Source organism: Ornithodoros turicata, chromosome 1 (genome assembly GCF_037126465.1).
Source record: "Ornithodoros turicata isolate Travis chromosome 1, ASM3712646v1, whole genome shotgun sequence".
NCBI lineage: Eukaryota > Metazoa > Arthropoda > Arachnida > Ixodida > Argasidae > Ornithodoros > Ornithodoros turicata.
In genome coordinates this window covers 47,063,234-47,085,163 of record NC_088201.1, presented here as the reverse complement: position 1 = coordinate 47,085,163, position 21,930 = coordinate 47,063,234, and the positions used below count along the sequence as shown (strand labels likewise).

The following is a 21,930-nucleotide window of genomic DNA, read 5'->3' as shown; positions in this document are numbered from 1 at the left end:
AGACCATCAATTGACTAAACTGTTGCAGCTCGTCATCTGTATGGTTCGTCGAGATGTTTGGAGTAGCATGCTGTCGCTCAGCTTTCTACAGTCGTAGTGACCTTTCCGTACGAGATGAAGTCCTTTTTGCACACTTCAGCACCTTTTAGTGAATGACAGCAAGGTTTATTTAACAAAGAGAGCAACCATGAAAAGACAATGGAGAAGTTTATTACTAGTTGCTGGTTCAAATTACTAACATATTTGCCGACATTTCAGGGTCGTGCTTCTCGTCATAAGGATATGGCATACCATGCAATGTCCCTTCAGTTGCTGCATGTTTGCTAGTTAACGCATCACTGCAACATATTTTTCTGTAGCGCCCCGTTCTTAAGGGGACTATCAAATGATTTTTTCTTTCGTTTTCATCAGAAAGAAAACATTTTTTTGGTCCAGAACCAAAATTTTGCGTTCGTCATGCAAGGAGTATTCTCGGGAGCGAATTTAAACGAAGCGGCGAAGGGAGTACAGCTGGCGCCGCGCCGTGGCGAGCTGCCGCGCGGAGACACAGCGAGACACAGCAAAGGAGATGTCTGTGGATACGATGTCTCTGCTGACTTTAGATGATGACGTATAGTCGCTGCAAGGAGGCAGGAGCTCGATTTTCGCTCCGAAGGCTACCCGCGTCATCCGCCAAGTCTCAACCGGTGGCAAAGGTTCACCCGTCTTAGGAGGCTCGGTATACCACAAGAATCGCAGACACTCACGGCCGGATGGGTCCAGTTGAATTTGAAGGAATGCCTTCTCTACATCCGCCGTTAGAGCCACTTCGTACGTGCGAAACTGTAGCAACAGTTGTAGGACGTCGGGGTTCAGGTTTGGTCCAGCGTGTAAGGCCTCGTTGAGGGAGGTGCAACCAGGGGACTTCGACGACGCATCAAATACAATGCGGACCTTTGTAGTCTCGCGGTCTCTTCGTATGACTGCGTGGTGCGGCATGTGATACAGAGGTCCCGACACTGACTCAGGCGGGACCAAAGCAGTGCCGGACTGCTTTGGTCCGTACCGCAGACAGAGCCAGGCTCATTCCTGGCTCTCACAGCATCCTCAAGTAAGCGGGTTCCTCACGGGGCGCCGCCTCTCATGGAAGTTCATCGTAGAACGAGCAGCCTGGTGGGGTGGGTTCTGGGAGGGGTTGGAGGCGGCGGCGGGCTGTTCAGTCCTCGACGAGCCCAGGCATAGCTGAGTGAGATGTCGCCTGTGACAGCGTCCACATCGGAGCTTCCAGCAGACACGGCAGTCCTTGGAGCGGTGGCCCTTCTTTCTACAGAGGAAACAGCAACCTTCACGACGTAGGGTATTTCTGATTTCATCTGGGCTCAGCCCTCCGTCACAGCTTTCCAGAAGATGCTGGGAGGACTTGCATAAGATGCATGAAGAGTCCGTAGCATTGGCCGTAAGTGACGACGCAGAAGGTGTTAAGGGTGCCCTGCGTTTCGGAAGGGGAACGTCCTCCGCTGAACATCGAACTCGCTCGCGGCAATCTCAGTCTCAAGGAAGTCCAGAAGAGATGTCAGTGTGTCAACAGTCGACTCTTCATCCTTCTGTTTATAGTATTCCAATTCGAGTTGCTTGGGGATCTTCCGCAGGACAGCCTCACGAACGGCAATCGCGTACTGGCTCAGCGTGACTCCGAGGCTCTTCAGGTTCCTTATTCTGACTGTAACCGTCTCGTGCAGCTCACGCAAACCTTTGACATCGCTGATGGACGTCACCGGCTTGAGATCAAAGAGCGATCCCATGTGTTCGGTCACCAGAAGCTCGGTCTTTCCAAACCGCTTCTTAAGGACCTCAACTGCAGTCGCGTAATTCCCGTCGAGGATCGTAAGGCCTTCAATGGCACGAGCTGCTGGTCCGGTAACGAGGGAGACCAGATATTTCAACTTGACGTCAGTGAGACGCTGGTTATCGTGAACTTTTGCCCGGAATTGGTCCCAGAAACCCTGCCATTTAGACAGGTCTCCGTTGAAGGTGTCGATCTTCAGCTTCGGCAGGGTAATACTATCTGCAGGGGATGCGAGACGTTAGACTGTCGGCAATGATGGGGCGTCACCTGTAGCGGGCGACACTTGCGTCGAAGTCAAAGTGCCCAGTGCCGCGCGGACTTGAAACCTGATCGCTATGACCGATTCCAGATAGCGGTCGAAGGCCTCGCACTCACTTTCCACAAGCTCGTCTGTGATGAGGTTCTGAATCACCTGGTCTTGCAGGATAAGGGCTGAAAACTTCTCATCGAGGAAGCCTAGCTTATCTCGTAGTTGATCGCGAGGCAAAGGCGTCGTAGTCTTCAGTTCGGTGACAGTACGGGTAACCGAAGATCGTGCTGACGTTCGAAGCTTCTTTAGGTGCTCGAGATTCGCCATTGTCCAGTTTCGGTACGGTTCCTCCTTCAAAGTCTTGTCAACGCTCCTTGGTCGTATGTAGTCCGGGGCTCCCGCGTTTCGGCACCAAATATGGCAAGAAGTGAAGCCAAGACGTCCGTACCGAAGGAACCGTTCGGGTTTACTGCCAAAACGAAAAGGTAAAGTCGGTGGCGGATGCAAGGCGCGAGGTCACGAAGCCAGCTGTAACTCATCTTCCTTTACAAGCTGTTCATTATAGCGTGTTATCCGAACGCCTGCAACGAAGAGAACCTTAATGCTTCAGACCTCGGACGCGACCAGAGACCTTGTGACCTTGTAGGTGCAACGCGCGAACGCCACTGCGCTCACAGCTGGCGGGCTGGGGCGACGACTGCTTGGCATTGCGCGACACTGGTGACGTAACGGGAGCCAGCAGCACAGCGTGCATAGTTACTCGATCCAGAGGAGAATGCGCGCGGGAGAGGAGGATTGCGGAAGAGAAACTTGAAGCGCGCGCTTCTCACAGAGCGGAGCGATTTCGCCCGGAAAAATTTCTGGCATATTAGGGTCGATTCATACGATGCAACTTTTTGCTGCAACTCTGTTCCCGCTACATTTGCGCGCAACCGAAGTTGCACCAAAAGATCCCTTTCATACGGCGAGCAACTCGAAATGCCGTTGTGGTCACCGAGCTCGCCAGATGGCGCGAAAAAACATCATTGTCATCATTTTCGTCGACTTCAATCCGTTGCGAGTTTGATAATTTTGCATAATTTCCACTGGTCAGTGATAATTTCATCGTCTCGCGTACTGCCGCTGCAATAACTGACACATGGAAGTCTTCCTGATTGGTCGCGCTTGCAAGGCGGAGCCGCGTGATTGACAGGTTGTCGGTAGAGTTGCAGCAGAAACCGTTCGTGAAGCGATCGGCTGTGCAACTCCTGCAACTCGAGTTGCGCAACCAGAGCTTCGCGTTCACACGGTGCAACTTGGTGGCGTAACCTGGTTGCGCGTAACTAAAGTTGCATCGTGTGAATCGACCCTTAGTTTCTCGGTGGGAAGAACCGTTTCCAGAAAGAAAGAAAAAAGAAAAATATGGGGGTTCGGAAAATTTCATAGTCCCTTTAAGGCATCGTGCACCGTGATGACGTGCCTAGACACCTGGATTGGAGAATACTTTTATGGTGTAATCTCATTTTTATTTATGTATTTATTTATTTATTTTGCAGCAGACCTAAATGTATTATTGAAGTGTTCCCAGGCTGACGCACTGGAAAAGATGTTGCTTTGTGGGCTATCCTACAATAGGCTTTTGGAAGATCTGAAGAAACAGGGCGAATACTATGTCACAGCCACAACATGCAGGTAATTTGTTCGTATATACGTATGTAGGTCAGGTTGCACCTGCACGTGTTTACCTTTTTAGATGAGTGCGACTTGCATTATGCATAGTGGCATATCACTCTTGCAAGGTGAGAGAATGTGTATATTACCATGTCTCTTGTACTCGGTTTTATTGAAAGTTTCGGCGTGGGTGGGATCATACAGCATTGAAAATTTGTTGTAGTTACCTGGCTGAGTACAAGCACTGCATGATCGAAGTCGAAAGAACAACTGGGTGCACCAAGTCGCAGCTTTACAAGCACACAGCTACAGTACTTAGCTTTTGGACCTGGAATGTTGTTCCGCTGTGTGAAAGTGCAGCACGTACGTACACGGGACCATTTCAGCTTGTGATGTTCTTTGCTACCGTTAATATTGTCCTTTGCTTCTCCTCTACAGCACTTCTCCTAACAGATGCAGACCCAAAATGTGACTTCCCAAAAACGCTGCTGAAGGGTCTCAAGTGCGCTATTGACTTCCAGACCTTCGCAGAACAGACAACTTGGGACACGATGACATCAACGCAGTCATGCTCGTATGCTATTGAGATTCCTCAATAACTGCTTCTCTGCAGGATATTATTATCATCATCAACATCACGTGGTTGTTGCATTTTGTCGCAACGTACCTGTCTCTAGTAGATGGATGCTGTCTCATGCCATGCTGTTACCATGAACAGAGCTTTATTGTCCCTGATTTTGCCCCCCGCACACACACATACAAAGAAAAAACGCCACTCCCGTAAGTTTCAAGGAAACTGTGTACCGATCAGACTGTGGGCGTCCTTCTAGAATTCTTTATATGCCTTCTTCAATGTCCACAGAGGTGCCTATAACGGTACAATAGGGAGTCCAAAGTGAACACCTGGAACTATCCAATTAACATGTGTTGAAGAAGAAAAAATTGTTGTTAGCGACTGAAGGTTGTGCAGAATCTACTCGGAGACAATGATTTAAAAAAAAAAATATCCTGCAGAATACAAACGAGTTCAGAACATCCAGGCAGTAAACAAAGCATTACAAGCTGACATTAAGGTAATTTGCGCGGAGTTAAAAGGACCCTACAAACTCATGATGCCGTACTGATACCCTCTAGCTTAAATTTTTGTCACTAAGCGCTTTGGGCTTCGCCGCCTCTACCATTGCCGTCTGACAAGGTTTGCGACTGTCACACCCTCTCCATAAGATACGGAATGTGCAAGTGAAGCTGGTGTCTCACTTAATCGAGTGCAGCAATCAAGTGTTCCTCGAAGCTTAACAAGGGAGGTTTATTGATATTATATAAATATTCCATAGCACTCCACTTTTCGCACCGAACGCGACATAAGAAAACTGAAAGGAAATGACAAATGCCCAGACGTTTACCATGTTACAGCAATTTATAACCGCACAAAATACGCTGCAGGTCCTTGGAAACATTGGATCAATGCATGACGAAGGCCCTTCACGTCCGCCAGTGCAAACGCAGCTTGAGTGCGAAATCACAAGTTTCTATTTTCAAAGCCCTGCTGACGTCAGAATACAAGGTGAGTCGGCATAGTTCCGAACAAAGTTCATACTTCCGCATAAACACACACGCAACGACGCAACCGCGGTTCGTATTGTGCCTCGCAGCATCACAGCGTCAGAGCAAGCATTACTTTTTGAGAAAATGTTAAGCTCCTGTTACCCCACCCCCTTCCGTACTCATGTGGTCACCTTGTTATTGTATATAGTATACATGTACAAGTGCTCCATTATTTGTTGCACCTGACGAAGCCTGGTGCACCACGAGAAAGCGTGTGCCAAATAAAGGTAGAAAGCTTCAATGTTTTTAGAAATGGAGTGTGTTTACCATCGCGGACCTGACTCTCCTTTTGCACTATTCTCTGTTTGAGTAAATGCAGAAAGATATGTCTCACTTATAGACAAACAACGTTGAGGCAGGCCTTTCATTCGGTGTATTAAGAACAATCAAATCGATACGCTCAGGTCAGCTATTGCATTGGTTTCCAACCGGTAGTGTATTGAGGTGCGACGACGTCAGCTCCGTTCTCCTGACTTCACGCTTGAAAGGGGAGAACTAAGGTTAATTCGAAGTCCACCTTATGAAGCCATAAATATGAAGTCGATAACGCAAAACACTGAAGACGCGAAGAGGGCCATAAAAACGGAACGGTTGGAACGGTTCTGTATAGGAATCTGTGGCAAAGCGCTGCATGCAAGAATGGCGTAAATGTAGGCTAGCTGGTGGATAAATTCCATGATAGGCAAGCCTGAGTGATGGGCAAGACACGTAAACAAACACAAACATGAAGGCATGCAAGGCGCATTAAAAACGCAACACATTGAAGATGTGAAGAGTCCATAGAAACGCAACGGTTGGACCACCATCGAGCTGTGTAGGGGATCGTGCGGGAAAGCGCTGCGTGCAAAGCACATTGAAAACGCAACAACGTGGAGAGGGCCACAAAAACGCAACGGTTGTGCCACCATCGACTTCTGTAGGGCAGCGTGTGTGAAGGTGCTACATGCAAGGCGCATTAAAACCTTAAAACGTTGAAGACGTGAAAACCGCCATAAAAACACAACGATTATGCCTCCATCGACTACAACGTGTGACAAAGCGCTATGTGCAAGGCACATTGAAAACACAACCCATTGAAGATATGAAGAGAGCCTTAGAAAGGCGACGCATGGATTCCCATCGACTTCTGTAGGGCATTGTGTGGCAAAGCGCTGTGCAAGGCGCATTAAAAACGCAAACACTGAAGGCGTGAAGAACGCCATACAAAGTCACGGCTGTGTCACCATCGACTACAGGGTGTGACAAAGCGCTGTGTGCAAGGTACATTGAAACCGCAACACATTGAAAATGTCAAGAGAGCCATAGAAACGCAACGGTTGGAGCACCATCGAGTTCTGTAGGGGAGCGTGCGGCAAAGAGCTGCTTGTAAAGCACATTGCAAATGCAACAACGTGGAGAGGACCATAGAAACACAACAGTTGGATCACCATCGAGTTCTGTAGGGGAGCATGCGGGAACGCGCTGCGTGCAAGGCACATTGAAAACGCAACAGAATGAAGACGTGAAGAAGGACTTCTGCAGGGCACCGTGTGACAAGCGTTGCGTGCAAGGCACAACTACGACTTTATTGTGAGATGATGGATGGAGTATTCCATCGCCAGGGGCGATACTCTAGCCCATTGCCGGTGGCGATGAGGTGAATGAAAAACGGGCCCCTGATCGAAGTCCTATGATATCCAGAAAGGTGAAGAGATCTTTGAGGGCAGAGCGTTGTTGGGCTGGATGTGGCCAGGGACCAAGCAATTTTGTGAGAGAGAAGGGGCGAGAGTCCAGCTCGTTAAGGGATCTGGAAAGTACGGGAAGGTTGGTACTGTGTGCAATTTAGAAGAACGTGCTCTAGATCTTCTACAGCACGGCAGTGACAACATTGGGGAGAGTCAACTTGTCTCAAGCGGTATCGCCACTGCGCTGTAAAACCCACATCGAGGCACATTCATCGAACTAATGCGGCATCTTTACGAGGGGTATGTTGAGGCATACGGAAAGCGAGCGCTGGATCAACTCTGCTCAGCGTGGCTGAAGGGAGAATGTCAGCGGTCCATTGGCGGGAATCCAGGGGAGTCACGAGGCGTCGAAGTACGGAAAGACGATCTCCTCTCAGCAGCGCAATACGCGTCCGTCTCCGAGACGAGAAAGCAGCTTCTTCCGCAGCTGTGGAGGAGGTTTGATGCGAAAGCCGACAGCCTTCCACTACGCTTTCGAATGGGATGACGAATGCCGAGGCAGACTTGCCACTTCGAGATGCGCCGTCGGTGTATGCTGCGGCAGAGGCAGAAAACTTCGCGTGTACTAGAGCATAAAAATGGGCTCGAAGAACTTGAGGGGAAACCTGATCTCTCCGTTCCAGGAGTTCCGGAAGACGTACGAAGGTGGGTAGCACAGGCAGAGACCAGGGGACGTCCGGCGGTGTGACGTCCTTAGCTATGAAGGCAGTGAGAGCCTGGCGTGTCCTCTGCGCTACTCGATGGAAATCACGCTATCGAATTTTCCTGAGGAATGGGTGACGGGGAATGTGCGCACGCAAACGTAGGAAGTGCCGAGCCGTTTTATGCTCACGGGGAACCTCCATCGGTACTTCACCAGATTCAGCAAGGACTCGCCGTGTTTCAGCCATTCTGGGAAGTCCAAGGCAGCAACGAAAGCCTCAGGAAAACAGGGTCCGGAGGGTATTGAATGATGTTGTGGAAATCCTGTGAAAGATTGAAAGGCTGTAAAGAACAGTCGCCCTCACCAAAGTCGCATGCACGGCACATTGAAAACGCAACACACTGAAGACGTGAAGAGGGCAATAGAAACGCAACAGTTGGACCACCAGCGACCTCTGTAAGGGAGCGTGTGGCAAAGCGCTGCATGCAAGGCGCAATAAAAACGCAAAACATTGAAGACGTAATGAGAGCCACAAAAACGCAACGGTTGTGCCGCCATCGGCTTCTGTAGGGCAGCGTCTGACAAAGCGCTGCATGCAAGGCACGTTGAAAACTCAACAACGTGGAGAGGGCCATAGAAACCCAACAGTTGGATCACCATCGAGTTCTGTAGGGGAGCGTGTGGGAAAGCGCTGAGTGCAAAAAGCATTAAAAACACAAACACTGAAGACGTCAAGAACGCCATAAAAACGCACGGTTGTTCCGCCATCGACTACAGCGTGAGACAAAGCGCTGTGTGCAAGGCACATTTTAAACACAACACATTAAAGACGTGAAGACGGCCATAGAAACACAACAGTTGGACCACCATCGACTTCTGTAAGGGAGTGTGTGGCAAAGCGCTGCATCGAAGGCGCAATAAAAGCGCATAAGATTGAATACGCGCTGAGAGCCACAGAAATGCAAACGTTGTGCCACCATCGACTTCTGTGGGGCAGCGTGTGACAAGTAGGGCTGTCAATCCCGATTCATTTTTGCAGTCCCGGGATTTCGGGATTTTTGCTGTCAATTCCGGGATACCGGGACAGGATTTCGGGATTTTGACGACCTCAGATGGTGCTTGCAAGTATAGGCCTGCGCGGGTCAGAATTTCTGACCTGTATCCGACCCGTACCTGTAGGTTCAAATCCGCACCCGACACACAGACCCGCGTCCCGTTACAAACTGAGATCCGCATCAGCCCGCAGCCCGCATATTTTTTCCCAAAAGCTCACCCGCACCCGATCCGCTACCCGCAACAAGATGAACGTTGACCAGTAAACTGAGAGTACTCCCTGGTCTACGCCGGATGATTAGATATGTCTGTGTGCATAGTTTCTTGTACGACATCAGCGCTGGGGGCAAAAAGGTGCAAATGCGTGGTGGTCTGTGACCTGATGCATAACGATACGAAACGCGACATGGATAAAGGACACACAGGCGCTGTTGCACCTTAAAGGTGTGACCGTTTGTTCCGCCCTTTCTAGCGACGTTTTACGTCATATTTCGAGCGACGGCAGTACAGTCGCGTAAGAAATTGAGCAACTCAGTGTGCTTTCTAATAATGTGCCGTGTAGTAGTACCCGCGGGCCGTGCAGTACTCTACTTTCAAGTCCATTTACCTCAAGTGACTATATCGGCGTGTTGTGTGCAGTTCATGTGCGGATTGTCAATTCTACATCTTCCTGAAGGAAATCACTTGAAAATTCGCAGTGTAACCACATTGGTAAGATAGTGACGGCGAAATGGTTCCATTTATTTATTTACTTATTATTTTTTCTATCATAATACCACTCCTTTTTTATTCATCTGCATTTCACTGTTTCAATTGAAACGAAGGCAGTTCCCGCTACGCTTGAAGTAACAGGAAATATTTCTTGATAATTTCCTCAAACGGTGTAACATTCCACTTGAATGACGAACAGCAGCCACAACTAGAACAACAAAAAAAGAAGAAGAAAAAGAAAAAGCGAATAGAAAGAAACGAAACACTAAACAGTTTACAACACCGTCGCTGCGTGCTTATCACATTGCACAGTGATTAAAGTACGACCTGACAACGCACACAGCGTCGGGGACGGTGTCCTCAATTTCGGAGCGAACGTTTGTGCAAATACTGGCTACCGAACGGAAGGTCCGTTCAGCTTCTGCGATAGAAGGAACGACAGTTAGCAAATATCTGTACGCACGTGGTGGTAGGCAGCGGTCATAGCAGCGGCCATAGAAATGCTACGGTTGGACCACCATCGACTTCTGAAGAGAGCGAGTGACACAGCGCTGCGTGCAAGGTGTATGCAAAACACTGAAGACGTCAGCTAGGACCATCGTAAAAATGTACAGGAGCTTTCGGGGGTGTTTGTATCCAACCATTTGATACGTCAGATGTGTTATTTACGATTCCTAATGCTTGCGAGTAAATGGTGTCATGTAAATGATATCATTTGGAATTATGGTTGGTTAGAAATGTGTTATGTGGTGAAGTCCTATTTTAACAGTGCACTTATTATCCCTTGCTGATAATATAATATGAGGTGCTCCTGTGGGGAGTTCCACTGATCGTGTTCGTTTGCAGTTATCCTGTACGAGCAAGCCCTACCAAGCTGCTCCTCCACCTTCTTTCCGTAAGTACGATGACTACGAAGAGCTGTCAGATGACTACTACTACTTTGGCGACGAGATTGTCCGTACTCGGCAGCCCAACAAGTTGAAGGGAATTGTTGACAACAACGAACACCACGTCAACCCGAAGCAGATGGTGCACGCGTCACAAGCAGTTCGGGAGTCGTACGCGCAAGGGTAAGCATAATAAACCTTCTAACGTCCTCATTTCTTGAAGGTATCATAGAGGCAGGGACTTGACTGTGACACTTCATGTTTAGTAATTAACTCCAGTATCTCGTTACTGAAATAGGTATCTACTTACAGCTGAAAGTTACTCTCTGCATTAAAGAAAACTACACGAACACGATATGGACGAAGAAGCCGACATACACAGCGCTTGTCTATATCTCTGGCCCTTGGTCTGTGTACTGTTCGTGCTGTTTCTTTGGTGACCATGCGAACAACTAGCCCAGCTCGCTGCAATTGTTACATTTTGAAGAAGGGGAGTTACCGTTTCAAGTTGCTTTCTTAGTAACAAGACGGTTGTAACTAAGTTACTTCCCAGGACTGTCTTTTGACGAGTGATAAGCTCACTTAGACAGAGTGCGGATTTTCATCCTCAGTTATTTTTCAACAAATCACGACAATTCTTAACTGCACGAAGACGGGCGGGCAGAGACAGGTTACAGGCAAGTCGGAATCTAATCCAAGCAATCGTGGTGCTGGGTCACTACTTCGGACTCACGAGTTTCACTAGTCCTCGGTTACATACCAACGTTGTGATCTTTTTCAGAGCACGTCAACAGGGACAACGAGACAATGGCATACATTGGAAGCAGTTCATTGAAGAAGCTCGACTTCGCTTCATGGGGGTGTCCTTACCTCCAGGGCATACCTTTGGTTTAGCGGTGTCCTCCAACACCAGCAATGATCAGTTAGCTCTGAATGATACTGCTTTAGGGAAGACAAAATCTTGGCTTCACGAAGGGGACAGCCGTAAGCCACTAGCTTTAATACTCACCGTTCGGTAGTACTCCAGGAATGTTTACCGCATGGTTGCAGTACATCGCTACCGTGTACACCGATATTTTGTACGCCGCTACGCACGTTTTTTTCTATGCATACTTTTTATATCTGCACACCACTGCTGTATCCACCGCTGTCGAATCATGCTGTGGTACCTAATGATGCAATGTAGTGGATACTAGTCATACACATGGGAACAGAAAGCATGTACCAACCCTATAACTGCCATTCTGCGATTTGTTTTCCTTGCATGACAAGCAACTCTGTAATGGAGTGAGAATTAGAACCGTCAACTCGATAAAACCAGATCTACTATCGTTTCTGACTTGTCTACTTTTCTCTAGCTCATGTACAAGCACCACCTCGAGAAATCACAGCTTACGCTCTTCCATCTTTAAACCAGAATGGTTACCCAGGGACAGTTTTGCACACTCGATCAAAAGAAAAGTGTGAAGTTCTTGCTTCCTTCCTTTTCCTTCTTTTTTCTTTTCCCAAGTAGGCTTCCGAACCGGTTGTTGGCAAATACAAGGGCACAAACTTAGTTATGAAAAAAAGTAAAGAAATAAACACACACACAGAAATCCTTGCACTTTAAGCTAAGGGCTCAATAAATTTATGCCAATGTCCTCTGTCATCTGCACGGCACCGGCTCCAGGGGGCTTTCGGCGGACCCAGGGGAATTTCGGCTGTCCGGCTTTCGGCGGATCATCACAATACCGGAAGTAATAAAATGGCAAACCTTGTGTACCTCAGCGCCAGGGTTGTATCCGCAACTATGTTCGCAGAACGCATCTACAAAGGGCTCATCCCTGCCGATCCAAAATTCGGTCATGTAAACGTTGGTGTCCCCTTCGCATGGAATGATACCCAATGTCGTCTTCGAAAGACCCAACCTCAGCCTTCAAATTGCACTCGTGCTGGGACGCTTCCACCCGAAAGAGAGACTATCGACGTCAGCGGCAAAGTTGTTCTGCTCTTCCACTAGCACGGCGTCGAACCCGTCAGCGTATAACGGACGAATCACCAGATGGCGCGTTGAAGTGCTCCACCGCATACATATCAATGTTGAAAAGTTGTGGAATCGCTTTCGAAACGTTTATTAGCTAACTAGGACACAGATGCTGACTTGCACTGTGTCTCAGAGAATGTATCAGCTTGGTCTGCCCTCTAAAACAGAGCGTCACCGCGTAACAGGTTCAAATCAAACCAGTATTAAGAATGATATCGCTTAGTTTCCTGACTTGCTGTACACTAATGGGCGTTCGCAATTTTTGTTACACTTTGCTGATCAGACACTATAAAGTTTTGCAGAAAAGGCGTGCGCCTCCTGTTTTTAACAATCAGAATACAGAGCGATATCATTCTGAGTGCTGGTTGACCATAAGCGTGTTAGGTGGTGAAGTTCCGTTTTTGGGATACACCGTCGTCTAGGTTGAACGGTGCTGGCGGGAACCGGTCACATGATGGAGGCAGGCTGCGACCCGAGTCAGCAGTCGAACCAGCGGAGGACCGTAATAGCCAGGAAGCCTAATGGAGTACAGGTCCCTCCAGCTTCATCAACGAAACGACTAGCGACAACTCAACTCAACACTCAGTGTGCATCAACTGCTATTTTTGACTTCGACAGCTACGCAACCCCAAGTCGTGTTCACCGGGTCACCGTGTGAGTGAGCAGCTTTGCAGGATCATTTGAAGAGCGTGCCAGGATCCTTCAGGAAGTCTAAGCAGCGACAAAGAGCAGTCCTCTGAACAATATGACTTCTGTCCCTCAAGAGGCGTTACCCATCACGCCAGCCCAATTCTTAATCGGAAACCTTATGGTTAGGCTGCCGCCACACGAAACCCCCAGCAACAAACACAGGCCTTGACGATGTGCGGACGGAGCGAAAAACAACAGCAAGCCTTGGAGGTGTTCTGGAAACGCTGGAAGAGGGTGTATCAGCTGCAGCTACTATGGGAACCCGAAGGCCCCCGAAGTCGTACCACTCAACTGAAACCGTGCGGCCTCATCATCATGGAAGACGATCGTGATCGCCGGTCACCCAGGACGAGACGGCATTGCGAAGACGTTCACACTTCGGCGCCGAGGGAGGGAACACACCTCGCATAGAGAGTCTTATTGGAAGCACATAATGACGAAACCGCTACAAGCCCGAGCGAAAGGATGTGGAAATAGACAAGGAGGATGTCAACGAGAACACGGGGAGCGGAACGGGACAGCGCGAACCCAGGCGACATTCAGTTCACCGTAGCTATCAGCGCAACACGGGACTGAAAGACAAGAGAAACAGGTCACATCACCGACTTGCAAGTTGCAACTAACAAAATTTCATTGCACAATCATTGCACAAATGTTAAAATGGGGTAGTTGGTATTGGGTAGTAATAATGAAGTTCAATGTGTTGTGCTGTTTGTCGGTCCTGTCTTTGGCTGCTTGAACATCATTATGGCAACTAACAAAGTTTTACGTACCGACACATTTTTTACACAATGCCAATGATTCATGTAAACGCACTCTTAAGGTTGTCTTATGTCATCTGCATCATTCCTCTTGCGCGTGTTCATCTCTTCCTTGAGTAACGAATATCGAAATGCAGAATACATACCTTGAAGAGATGAACACGCGCAAGACGCAGATGTCGCAAGGCAACCGCGAGAGCGCGTTTACATGCATCATCGTCGTTGTATAAACATATGTGTTTGTACGTAAAGCTTTGTTTGTTGCCCCCCCCCCCCCCCCTCCCTTCAAGTCAGCGGTGTGTCCTGTCTTTCAGTCCGCTACAAGCGAGCGATGATAGCTGACCTGAAGAAGTGCAGCCTTCTGAACGAAAGTCGTCGATGATAGCTAAGTGGATATGTACATACTACCCCAGCATACCACTGTTTTTGGACATTCACTTCAGGTGATACCGAAAAAAAACGGCAAGAAGTTGCATCGGTTCTGAGAGTGTTCCTTTTGAACTTTCAGGCCCATTCCCTGTTCTCCACGACGTGTTAGATACATGTCAAAAAGAATCGCTGGCACTGTTCATTATATCCAGGAAGGTGTAAGTGTACAGCGCATGTGAGTGGCCGATTATGACCTTGCCCAAAGTACTGGCCACACCTTTCAGACTTGGAGAGCAACCAAGCAAACGCCCTATCTGACATAACAGAGACACCTCTTCGTAACAGAGTGGGAAAATAGTATATCCTAGTTTCGTGATACAAAACAAGGACGCGGGCTGACCTTGATGAAATGATTCATAGTACGCCAAACTTCTTAACAACGTGTTTTACTTTAACAACATGTCGCAACCAATTGTACTTTTTGTGTGCTGCCGTCCATTAGCTTGAATTTGAGTATACGTAGGTTGAAGGACGAAGGAACATAGTAGTTCCTAAAGAAAGAACATAGATGTACTCACAGGAAACAGACCGTAAACCTTACACAGACATTCAAAATTAGCGTTATTCGTACTTAGTCAGAGTAAGTACCAGGTCAACTGTTGGCTTTTGTCCTTTTTTTTTCTTCTCCTTGTTAGCCTTCCACAGCGCTCCACATTCCGTTCCTTTGCAATATACCCGGATCCAGGTACATGGACAGCAGGGGAACTGCAAGTAGCCCATTCAAGAGAACGGAAGCGCAAAAATGACGCACTAGTAACCAATGTGTTGAATAGCAAGATTAATGTGCTTAACTGTAACGTGCATCTTTCTGCAGAATGCGACAAGAAGCGGTACGAGGAAGAAATTGTTCTCTGCAAGCGCTATATAATCGACAACACCGAGAAATTGGGTCATAACTTACTGTCCATGAAAGACCAAAGGACTTTGCAAGACAATATGTGCAAGTATGTGAGACTACATTAGTGGTTTAGTTACCTGGCAACGAATACTGTAGAAGTCAGTTTTCCCCTGTGTAACTACTTTTCGCGTTTATTTATTTATATATATATTTTTGCGTGAACAAAAAAATACAGATTTAACTGCCCGCGAATGACAACATGCTGCACAGTCTCACACAAAGAAGGGGGGGGGGGTGACTACAAGAGTAGCACATGACTTGCGTTCTGGAAAACTGTACTTCCGTTTGGTATTCCGACTGGTGACCAATCCGGGGATGTCCTGGGGAATGGAACCTGACCTGAGATTGTCCCCTGAAGTGATAGGAGCGAAAATCTGAACGCTGACCCAGGCATCTGCGAACTTTCCGCGAATCTCTTTTCGGGTAAGAGTTACCCCAAAATGCGAAAATATTTTACATGTGAAAATAATGACTCCTACAGTATACATGGTGTTCATTTTTATTCGTTACAGAATTTTTAGTGAAAAACTAGCACAGCAAAGTGCAGTTGAGTTCTATGGCCAGGCTGACATCCCCCCCAAAAATGTATGCAACGACAAGATGACTAATTACCTAAAATTCTGTAAAAAGCGGGAGATCAGAATGAGAGACCATCCTAGTTGAAAGCCATTCTACGTTTAAAAAATCCTGAAACACGCGCCTGCATTAAGACATCCATCCCCAGAATTTCGGTATGCAAATGAGCCGAAACTGAAACAGCCTGAGAAGCGCATCGCCTTCGCCGACGGAGGCTTATCTGGACGGGAAAACGGTTTATCTGTCCTGCGGGTCGGCACCTACTCCAATGAGTCCAATCCTCCATTGCTCCAAATCACGTGGTCCTCTGACGTGAAATGAGGGCTGTACCCCCTGGCGTTTCAGGTCGTCGCGGTTTCGGTTTCGACTTATTGGCATATCAAAATTAGAGGGGGATATCTTCATGCACGTACGAGTTTTATGATTTTTTAAACATTGAATGGCTTTCAACTAGGGTGGTCTCTTGTTCTGATCTCACCCTTTTGCCCGAAATCTCCTAATTAAAGAATTAATTAACGAATTTTAGGTTAATTTAGGTTAATTAATCTATTTTGCTCCGCTAGCTTTCAAATAAAAATTCTGTAACGAAGAAAAATAAACACCCCGTATAGTAACAGGTGACAGGGTTGGCATGTTGCTTGAAGAAGTGTCTGGTTTTCTCACCGCAAAAGATGCATAATAAGTCATCCTTGTGCAATTAGGTTGGCAGAACACTATCACGTATGCATGAGCGAGGCGGCCAGGCGGAACAGATGTTTGGACATCTTGGCGCAGACTCCACAGAAGGTGAAGATGCAACTGATTGAACTGAACCTGGACATGTGCATATCTGCGGGTGCCTTGCCGATTTCCAGCATCCTGGTGTTGGCGCTAAGTCTGGTTATACTCCACTTCTAGGGCCTTGCATGCTGCGTCGTTCTGTATTTAAAAGAATATACACACTCGCACTAGTCTGTCTCGTCACGAGTCTCAACTTATACTTTTTTTTATGTGGGGGGAAAGTATTTGTCGCGCTGTCATTTAGGTTTTTTTTTTTTTTGTTTAACGAGGTGAAGAGAAACCTTACATAATAGTATGTGTTATGTCGTCGTGGACATTGACGAGTTAGTAGGACGGAGACCGGAGCTACGTTGTTTATTTGTAGCAGGTACAAGAGAGTGCAATCTCCGAAACGAAGGCACGTATCCTATCACTAGGATTCAGAGGTGAGGAGTAACGCGTTACAAAGTAGTGCGTTACCGGTAATGCGTTACATTCGAGTAGAGAAATATGGTAATGCATTACGTTTGGGAGAAAAGTAATGAGTAACGTGACGTCATTACATTTTACTAACTAACGTGTAACGGCGTTATGCGTTGCGTATTCGGGGACATTGCTTTACTGTCTGAACTTGAAAGCTTGAGCTGAAGACCGTACCTGCAGAATCCGGGAAAATCCACGATTTTTTCTATTCGTCTTTAACAATGACAAGAAGATCACATCGGCACCCACGAAGAACGCGAAAGGATTATTGTGCCACACTTGCTGAGATGTCATCTTTGTTCACCACCTTTACTTTTCTCTCCTCCTGGTATTTTTTGGACGAATGGGGCGAAAGCGACAGTAAAATAGCCTCTTTCCCTTGAACAAGTGACAAAGTACCATGGCTGTTTGGATTTGTACCGTGTGAGATAAAATGTCACGTCACTGCAAAGGACGTCCTGTCAGCCAAACGGGCGAAGCTTACAAATGAAAATTTTAAACACCAACTCTACTTCTGCGTTGTAATAAATCCTACCTGAAAGTTGTGTTCATGTGACCCCGTTGTTTGTGCCTAACATTGCTTGTATTTATTTGCGGAATGCCCTCATGTGACTCAACCAAAATGTGGTAGATAAGGGTTCCTGGTGAAGTAATGCAAAAGTAATGGCATTACTTATCGAAAGTAAATGCGCGTTAGTAACGGGGGGGGGGGTCGAAGTAGCTTGCTGTTGTTGGCCGCGCGTTAGTAACTCATTACCTACTACCGCAACAATAGCGGATAACGTAACGTAAGTTTTACTGGCGTATGTTTTTCTGATAAATTCGGAGACTCAGAACCCTACCTATAACCCCTGTTTAACACACCCCCCTTTCAAAAATATGCCACACAGACAATGCCACACCCCCTTTTAGTGAGTCCTGCTGGATGCTTAGTAGCCCGGTTTGGGCGCTAATGACTGTTTCTGCGTATAATCTGATCGCCACTACTCATTCGCCCACGAAATGCGTACCCTCGCTCCCATTGTCTGCGCACAAGAGCACCTCCACAACTTCCAAAACTCCAAACTTCCATGAAGCCACTCTGTTCTGCGCGCCGCGCAATTATTTTGTAAATTACACGAAAACAGGCGAACCTGGCGTTGTTAACGGTTACTAGCGTGAAAAACAAATAAGTACACGGTGCCGGTACCTTCATCTTCTGCTGCTGCTGTGTCGAGATCAAGGTGACAGCAGGTTTCCTGCATAGTGCAGACCATCGATTATGAAATACAGCAAATTTTCTGATTTTGTGGGGTATTATAGGCATTTTCAGTCTCTCTGAACACGTTTACGATCTTACCGCATCCCTTGCGTGGCTAGTGGGAGACCCATCATGGACACCATCGCGTTTAATGTCTTTCCAATCTGACGTGTAGCACGACTATCATAAGAAATGGCATTCAGAATCCGACTGACATTACACGGTAATGTCTTTTTTTTTCTGCCCGTGTGGCACGGGTATAGTTCCGTTGAGTGGTCCTGCAAAGTTCATGCGAACAGTCTCCCATGGTACCTGACTGAGTTTCCAAACCGGTGACAGGCATCCTAGAGTTCAACTGCCACAGCTTACAGCTGTTCAGAATTAGTTCAGTTTCGTTGTCCATGTTGGGCCATCACATGTGGCTGCGTACACATCTACTCATGGCCGTTATCCCAACATGGTTGGATGAAGCCGTTGCAATGACGTTTAGCGGGCTTCTTCGGAAATTACACTCACCCTTGTTCCAGCATTAAGTGCTGGTTGTGACCAGTCGACGTTGTCTTGTGACTACGAAGAACACGCGGAGTACAGGACCTGTCTGTGAATTCGCTTATGTTAGCACTGGTGAGATGTAGAGCAGTGTGAGCTTTTATCATGAGAATGTCACCTGGAGATCTTGCTTCGTCAGAAGAACGATCGATTCGCGTTTGCGTTCGCATGCTTAGCGCCTGGGCGATACTGAAGACCCTAGCACCTACTACGCTCGTAGTGTGACACACCATTGCAACATTGTTGGGGAAAGAATAGCTGGAATTGGGTTTGACCTTCCGAAAATGCCCAGGACGGGCTCATGGTCAGTGAAAATTGTGAATTGCGACAGTGTTACGATGAAAGTGCACTATTCCAAAAACAACTGCTAGGCCTTGTTCAGTTTTGAATAATTACGTTCACTACTTCGCAATGCACGCGATGCAAATGCAATTGGAGCCTCCTGTCTGTTGTCATCAGGTTGGTCTAACACAGCTCCGATCCCATAACCAGAAGAATCACACGATAGGTGAAGTGGACCGTCTTCATGAAAGTGCGCTAGCACTGGAGTGTTCATGCCTTTTCGGAGCAGAGAATACGTGTTCATGACTGGTTTCCCATTTCCAGTCAGCACCCTCGTCGTAACCGATGCAAGGGCACAGCGATAGTCGTTCGGTCTTTTATGAGTTTATCGTAAAATGAGACGATTCTGAAGGAGGATTGCAACACTGTCTTGCACCGAAAAGACATTGGTTGCTTCGCTTTGGCCTTGAATCCAGTCAATCCATCAAGTCTTGCGAGCACCTCCTATTGTCACCCGGCCGGTATTTAACTGGCACACCGTTTTATTCGTTGCTCCTGCCAGTTGAAAGGCAGTGCCACCTGAGTTTCGACGTTATTTTACCACAGAGGAACCTTTGTCAGAGGTGTGCAAGGTATATGTTTAACGAAAAAGTATTTGTGGTAGTACTTCGCCTTTTTTCCATGTCTCTCCATGCACGAACGAACGAACACACGCGCTCTTGGCAAGTCGATGGGGCTCTATGGTGAGGGGCTGTACGTGCGTATGCTACAAGTTAACCCATATACAGGTACTAAAAATACTTAAAAACGATTCGAAAAAAATACGTATTCCACAAGCTGTGTTTCACATACGTGCTTCACGTTGCTGTGACACGGACTATTTGAGGTCCATGAGCCGCAAGAAGTGCTCACATACGTATATGTGCTGTCAAACATGGACAGGAGCAGCACTACAACGCCAGGCAAGGGTAACAGTCTGACAGAATGAGGACCTTAATTTCCAAATGTGCAACAGAGCCAGAACAAAAAACGCCGAGAAATTCGCTTTCATATGGGAGTGTAAAATCTGGGAGGCGCAGAGGGGACTGGCAGCGTGGAAAGGAGAGGCCCATTCTTTCGCGACGTATGCATCACTTGTCACTACCACGTGATCTGAAAAACCTTGTAGATGACCTTCCAATGTGGCCAGGAGGGTGGTCAAGATGTCATTCTTCACATACAACTGAAAAATGTTGATAATTGGTACCGTTGCTGGAGTCAGTGGAACACATTTGCAAGGGATACCCGCAGTGACGACAATAATTGCTGCGCAAAATCTACTTTTGGGTTAGTTCTCGTCCGCTCTTGTCTATTCGAGCAACGACATATATCCTCGAGGAAACTGTTATTTCTCACAGCAACGGAATTATGGCATTCGGTCAGGAAAGTGGTCACAGTGAGCAGCAGGAAACAAGTGTTCAGAGGAGGAGTCCGGTACTCCAGAAAGAGCGTATCTTTGGCCGAGTACCTAGAGAGCCCTGTCAGAGAGAGAGAGAGAGAGAGATCTGTCCTAGGCAGAGGCGGAGGGCCTTTCCCTCCAGGACATACAGCTTGCTTAACCGCCAGTCGGAGAGGTGGTAGAAGAGAGTACTGCCAAATTCGGGCGGGGGGTGGGGGAATATGGGACGGATGCATAGCATTGTATAGACGTATAGCAAGTCGTTTGTACGCATACCAGTACGAGTGCTGGAGCATCGATGGACGACGACGCGTACCCAGCAGCTTCGTGCTCAAGTGTTCAATATGATGCGTCCAGGTCTCAATGTTGTACCCGCTACCAAAACGAAGTAACGGAATACCGCTACCTGCTACTCCACAAACAAGTAGCGCAACACTAGCGTCGCTACAAATTTGAAAATGCAACGCGCTACCGCTACCAAATAAAAGTCACGTAAATATTATGCCGCCACTTTTCCGCTACCGTGCTCTAGCCAACACCTTACCGTAGGCCTCATCGTTGCCGAATGTGTCTAAAGACGGAGCAATATTTACGTTCCCTCACACAGTCAGCATAAAGTATACCATGCTACTTACAGCCAATATATATTATTTCATATTTATCTTGACCTTGATATAATTTAAGGCACATAGCGCATATATGTGCATTTAATAATTGTCCCGGCAGAATGTTTCAAACACAAGACTATTTTTCTGCAATAACACTATTTTAATCGACAAATCCACGAATCCCGACCTTATACATTCCCGTCTGCTTACTGTCGACGGGTCTATCAGTTTTCCCTGTGGTCGAGTGACGCAACTGCCATCACAAGCGACCAGTCATCGAGTCATCAATAAGTAGCTACGAGGTGGTAAGGAGATTAAACGAGTGGCATAATACGTAAACAACGAGAATTAGCCGAGGCAGGCAACAAACATGGACATTTCTTTGTTTGAATGGCATAATGTTTGCTGGTGCTTCCGCCAGGGCCAACGCCTCGAAGAAGAATAGACAGCCCTCAGAGTGCAGTTGGCATACAGCATCAAAGGTTAGGTATCGCAGGAATTAGGAGTTAGTCTTGTTGCCTATCCCTGTTCCATTGTTTCAGCCACACGACGGCTTCTCTTCCAAAGCGTTTGGCTATGATAAACGACGTTGAATGCATTTTTGGTGCCGAAACCCGGGGAACGTAGTCTCACTCATTGACTAAAGGATTCCAGGAACGGGAACATGGTATATAGTAGCGTTAGCATAGTAATGGTTCCGACTATTTTCAGCCAGAACGCGAGCCGCATATGCGCTGTGTATTCTCATGCAAATGGTCCATTCTGGAAGATCGTCACCTCAGTCTGCCTGATTAACAAGTAACTGAAAGGAATGCCAACACGCACAAAAAAATTCTGCTTCGCAAT

General features: G+C 47.3%; 1 protein-coding gene across 3 annotated transcripts in view; it reads left to right on the top strand.

The window, feature by feature from the left end:
* LOC135398660 (uncharacterized) overlaps positions 1-16,676 on the top strand; it is a 78,211-nt gene extending 61,535 nt beyond the window's left edge. For 2 of the 3 annotated variants that reach the window (XM_064630047.1, XM_064630053.1), the window contains exons 14-21: positions 3,611-3,746; positions 3,949-4,088; positions 4,164-4,299; positions 5,169-5,289; positions 10,308-10,531; positions 11,130-11,332; positions 15,066-15,195; positions 16,427-16,676. In XM_064630047.1, the coding sequence (XP_064486117.1) occupies positions 3,611-3,746; positions 3,949-4,088; positions 4,164-4,299; positions 5,169-5,289; positions 10,308-10,531; positions 11,130-11,332; positions 15,066-15,195; positions 16,427-16,622 (1,286 nt within the window). In that variant the 3' untranslated portion in view covers positions 16,623-16,676. The remainder of the gene's footprint in view (positions 1-3,610; positions 3,747-3,948; positions 4,089-4,163; positions 4,300-5,168; positions 5,290-10,307; positions 10,532-11,129; positions 11,333-15,065; positions 15,196-16,426) is intronic. The other variant, XM_064630060.1, reaches the window with a different exon arrangement.
* The last annotated feature ends 5,254 nt before the right edge of the window (positions 16,677-21,930 follow it).